The sequence below is a fragment of the Galeopterus variegatus genome, unplaced genomic scaffold (genome assembly GCF_000696425.1).
Source record: "Galeopterus variegatus unplaced genomic scaffold, G_variegatus-3.0.2 Scaffold1498, whole genome shotgun sequence".
Lineage (NCBI taxonomy): Eukaryota > Metazoa > Chordata > Mammalia > Dermoptera > Cynocephalidae > Galeopterus > Galeopterus variegatus.
The window spans coordinates 159,902-165,584 of record NW_007727609.1 but is presented as its reverse complement, the minus strand read 5'-3'; the positions used below and the strand labels follow the sequence as shown (position 1 = coordinate 165,584).

Sequence of the window (5,683 nt, the reverse complement as noted above, 5' to 3'; positions counted from 1 at the left end):
AGTAAAAAGCGAGTTGCAGAATATAAAAACTATGATACCACTTGTATAAAATACACAGACACGAGAAGCAGTACTACGTATGCGTAGAGACATTTGCAGCACAGGTATACAGTCATGGCCAGGAAGACGCATTTTGGGTCCGTGGTTGCCTCTGGGGAGGAAGAAGAAAAGCTAATAGATCAGGGAGGGGCTGGAAGGGAGTTTCAGCTCTGCTTGCCTTGTTTTATTAGGGAAAAAAACAACACGAAATAATGGTCATCATGTGATTCCTTACTTTGCTGAAATGTTTGAAATATTTTTTTTTTAAGTATTTTTAAAGAAACTTGACCGTGAAGGGAAATGGGGGTGGGATTTGTTGGTTAGTTTGTTTTCTTCTAAGATGTTAGAGGCGTGAGGGAGTGATCCAGTAGACAGGTTCAGGAGGAGGGGGATAGCTGGTGAGTCAGGATTCCATGGAGACAGCCGGAGTAAGATGCAGAGATACTGCGAGCCTGGATGGGGAACAGGGCACCTCTTCCCGAGACTGCAGAAAGAGGTGCGAGAAGCTGGGGGGGTGGGTGTCCAGGAAATTAAAGACATTCCCACCTGAGGTGCTCAACTTTTGCAGGAAGTAGGAGGCAGGGCTTTCTTCTGAGAGGAGTGGATGCACGGGGGCGGGGGTGGCGGGGGTAATAGGGCAAGGGGGTGGAGAACATGCCGTATAGTGTGGGGAACAGGAATGGTGGTCAACAAGGGCCACGTGAAATGTTGCCCTATAATTTTGAAGTGTCATCTGAGGCTGTAGATGGCTATTTTTTGTGGCCCCAATCCATGGGCTTGCATGGTTTTCCTCCAGCAATTCCCATTGAATGGCTGGGAGGGCAGGGAAGACAGATGGTTGGATTGACCTTGGGTTGTTGGGAAGCTGCAGAAGGACATGGAGGGGCTAGTGGGAGGATGGTTGAGAGGTAGACTATGGGCAGCAGCTTCCAGGCCCTGGAGAGAGGAGGTGAGACTATGACGGACGATGGACTGAGAGAAAAGGGAAGGATTTAGGGATTTGCATATTCTTAGGGTGCTGGATGACTTCTTCAGATGGCAGATCTCAGCCATCATATGTGGATTGTTACTAGCACTGTTCAGAAAATAATTTTATTTCCTGGTTGTGGGGGTACTTTATAATAAAGCCCAATTCCTTTTTTCCTTCTTCCTACAAGTATTTACTAAGTGCTTGTTATGGCTGGACACCTTGCTGGTTCTGGTGATGAAGAGATGAACAGAGCAGAAGTTCCTGCCTCAAAGAGCTCACGGTGTAGTGGAGGAGACAGGAAACCATCAGGCACATTGCAGTGTGACAAGCTTTAGACTATAGGGATATACGGGGAGGGAGCAGCTAACAGCTCAGGGGGACCAGGGAGGTCTCATGGACGAGAGAGTCTGAACTAGATTTTAAAGGATAAGTTGGGATTTGTTGGTGGACAATGAGGGAGAAGGATTAGCAAAGGTATAGGAGGATGGGTGAGAACCAGAGGCACAGCCTGTGTAGTAAAGGGGCGGAATGTGGGTGGCAGGCTGGCCAGATTTTACAGACCCATCCTTGTGTGCTGTGCTTAGAGTTTGAACTCTATCCTAAGTGATGAGAGCTAGTAAGAAATTTTAAGCAAGAAAGTGACATGATTATATTGTGTTTTAGAAAGATAACCTTAGTCCATTGCAGATGATACTGAGAAGAGATGAGGACCTGCAAGACAACAGTGGAATTTCAGAGGAAAGAGCAGATTTGAGAACTGTTAAGAAGATAGACTGGTCTTCCCTGTATGAGTAATTATATAAAGGAGAGGAGGGAGGGGGAAGAGTGAGACGATTCAGAGTTCTGGTGTGGGTAGCTAGGTGGATTATAGTACCATTCACCAAGATGAGAAATACAGAACAACAGTTTGGTTGGAAAGAGAACAGGTTTGGTTTTGCATTTATTTAATCCTGGTTGGACAGCCAGTTATAAAATAGATTGGAGCTAGGAGAGAGGTCCTCGATGTGGATTAGGGAATTTTCATCATATTGCTGGTAGTGGAAGCAATGGGTATAGATGAGATTCCACAGGTGCGATATACAATGAGAAAAATGAAAAGGAAAGTTTGGTTGAGGTCCACCAACACTAGAGTAGAGGACGGGGACATTGAGAAGGAGTGGCCACAGATGGAGGTAGCAGAAGGAGACAACACAAGGGTACTTCAAAAGGTTCACGGAGGGCCGAGCCCGTGGCGCACTCGGGAGGGTGCAGCTCTGGGAGCGTGGCAGCACTCCCGCCGTGGGTTCAGATCCTATATAGGGATGGCCATGAGCGCGGTGTGGCCGGTCTCAAAAAAGGACAAAAAAAAAAAAAAAAGGTTCATGGAAAAATAGAATTAAAAGATAATATAAAAAGAAAGAAAAGAAAAATTGTCTGCAACTTTTCAAGTAAAAAAAAAGTCTTAAGATTATGCAGTCCTTCAATGAACTTTTCAAAGACCCCTCATAGTGCTGCAGAAACCAAAAGAAGAGTTTCAGTAAGGAAAGAAAGGTTAATATTGTCCACTGGCTTTAGAGTGGACAAGGACTGAGTGGCCTTAATTCAATGACAACACAAGAGCCATTTCAGAAAAGAGGTAGAGGAGGTTTAGGAGTGATGGGAGGAGAGGACGCTGGGACTCTTCCCAGCAGCCGAACCCTGGAGACAAAGAAAGGGAAGATGTCACCTTACAGGGGGCAGTGGTTGTAGGGTTGAACCAGGGGTGTATGTAGGAGCATGAGAGGGAGGCAGAGATGCTTTGAGATGGAGAGGCTCGAGCATGTTGCTGAGCTGAAGGGACCAGTGGAGAAGGAAACACTGAAGACTGATTTGAGAGGAGACGATCAGTGGAGCAGAGTCTCAGAGGGCATGGTGGGTCGGAGGGGTTAGTCTTGGAAAGAAGGATGACACCTCTACTTTTGACATTGGAGGGAAAGATGCAAAGATAGAGGGAAGAGCAGTGATTTTCTAGGTGGAAGGATGTGAAATTGGGAAGTGCATGCCTGATAACCTGTTTTCTCTGTGGAGGAGCCAGGTCTGCTGAGGGAGGGCAGAGGCACAGGAGGGTGGAGGTGAGGATGTGGAGCAGAGTTGCTGCCTGGGGCTGAGCCCAGCTGGGGCTGGGGACCGGGGTCTGCAATGGCCTCATCTGCACTGTAGTGTGATTTTTTTTGGCTAGCAGCCCCGTAATCTGGCTATGAGTGCAGGGATAGTGGATAATTTGATTAATCTGGAATATAGCGTTTTAGAGAAGGTGAAAGACAACGGATGGGGTTTTTGAGAGTCTGGTTGACATACTCCACCATGAGACCTAGGCTCTGTAGGAAAATGGCTGAAACCAGGAGCTAACTGATGGATCCAGAAAAAGAGGGTAGGGTTGAGGAGCTGGGATCTCAACAAAGTAGAAAAGCTGGTGCAGTTGAGTAATGGAGTGAGAAAGCACAAAGGATGGAATGTCGTGATCAGAAAATGGGAATCCTAGAATTGAAGATGTCAATGGTGAAGGGGTTTGGATGCTGACAAAGTCTAAGGTATAGCTCTGGGAGAGAGTAGCTAGAGTGGAGATGAAGGGTTTGGGAGTTGAGAATCAAAGTAGGATGAAGTTAGGGCATTGAATGGATCATGGTCAAGAGCAATGAAATTTTCCACGGTGATTACAAGCCTTGGAATGAAGAAGATGGCTGAACAAAATCCTTAGACTCTGAAAGAATGATCTAGAAGCTGATCATGTTGCGAAGGATTGAACAGTGGGAGATCAGACAGTGGTGTTTCAAGAAAGATAGTTTGCTGCCAGAATGTGGAAGAATGACAATGCCCATGTGGCAGTAGGGAGCTACCACCTGGCTCTGTGGCATGTTGGGCAAGAGACAATGAGAGGACAGTGATGTAGGGAATTAACTTGCAGTGGAATGGATTCCAGAAAGCTGAAGGAGGCAGGAACTAAGGAGAGTAGGGAAAGGATAGGCCAGGAGTGAAATGAGAAATCTTATTTTCTCCTCCAAAAAAAAAAAAAAGAAAGCTGTGAGCCATCTGCGAGCCCCATTTTATAGATGAGAAAAAGAGCTAAATAATTGAAAGGCTATGGCTTGAGTTAGTTACAGATTCAGAACTCACACCAGAGCATTTTAGCGTGAGAGCACCCCAAGGATAAACTTGGAGAGACCCAGCTCCCAGCAGGGGCAGCTCCTCTGCAGATAGAGCAGAAAGGAGGAGAGGAAGACAGTTAGTCCAGCTTCTCTGTCTCCCTAGGCAACGCGAACATCCCGCAAAGCCATCGCCTTTGGCAAGCGCTCACACTCCATGAAGCGGAACCCCAACGCACCTGTCACCAAGGCGGGCTGGCTCTTCAAACAGGTGAGGTCACCTGCCATTCTGCCGGCTGTAACCACCCCTTTCTGCTCATAACATCATGATTCCTCTGTGCTTATATCTGTCCTTGGATTTCTTTGGTATGTCCTTCCATCGTGAATCAGTCTCCTAATTTTATAAAGGCCAGAGAAGTTGAGTATCTTCCTGAAGTCACACAAAAAATGAGTGTCAAATTTAGGAATCCAGCTGGGTTTCCTGATGAGCAGACACAATGACTTTGAAATATGCTAGGTCACCAACACTGTCAGAGCAACCCACTGGCACATTCTCAGGAGGTCCCTCTTGTTATGCCTGGTGGTGGGGTGTCTCGTTCGAGTCCAGGGGTCCACCAGCTCTCCCCAGATTGACCTTGCCACTATCCCTGCCTGCCGTTGGCATTCATTCTGGCTCATCTTTTGGCCCTTTTACCTTCCCTGGGAGAGGCATTGAGCCCCAGAATGACAGAACTAGAAGGTCATAGGCAATAATCTAATGTCATTTCCCTGCATCTGTAGTCTCAAGGGTGTTGCTGCCATGTGTTAGCAGCAGAGCTGCAACTAGAGCCAGAATGTCCTTATAATTAGTGCAGTCCTCTTGTCACTGCATCCCACCTCCTCCTCCATGCCCAACTCACACCCCTCCTGTCTGTCTCCACACATGTCCTGCAGGCCAGCTCCGGTGTTAAACAATGGAACAAGCGCTGGTTTGTCCTGGTGGACCGCTGCCTCTTCTACTATAAAGGTGAGCTGCCCCTGGGGCTGACAGGGGTGGTAGGAAGCCAGGGCCCACCCCTCTTCCCTGTTCTGCCATATCACCAGGCTCTGCTTCAGATGGGTACTGGCAGGGCAGGTCTCCACACTGTAGACCCCAGCACCAGTGGGCGTGACAGTGGGATAAGGACAGAGCTCACTCATTCACTCATTCAGTTCAACAATATTTATTGAGTGCCTGCTAGGTTTCAAGTAGACTTGGAGGTCCTGGTTGGTGATACAGTATGTGAACAAGGCAGTCATGGATGGTGAAGTCCCAAGGGGGAGGGGGACAAGGACAAAGTAGATGTCATGAGTCACTACTAATTGGAGCTTGTGTGTTGCTCTTTCTCCTGTCTCGCTGGAATGTACAGTCTGATCTGTGATGGCAGGAATTTTTGTCAGTGTTGTTCCCTGCTGTATGTGTAGCACCTAGAACAAAACACAGTAGATGCCCAATCAATACTGAATAAATAAATAAATGAAGATCCCCCAGCTGCTACCCTCTCTGCCTATCCCAACACTCAATCCCTACCCTCTCCAAAAAAAAAAAAAAAAA

General features: G+C 47.3%; 1 protein-coding gene across 1 annotated transcript in view; it reads left to right on the top strand.

Annotated features, from left to right (window-relative positions):
• Window positions 1-5,683, top strand: part of PLEKHA6 (pleckstrin homology domain containing, family A member 6) — a 60,021-nt gene that overhangs the window by 16,708 nt on the left and 37,630 nt on the right. The window contains 2 exon segments of the mRNA XM_008577357.1: window positions 4,277-4,381; window positions 5,044-5,116. Coding sequence (XP_008575579.1) covers window positions 4,277-4,381; window positions 5,044-5,116 — 178 coding nt within the window.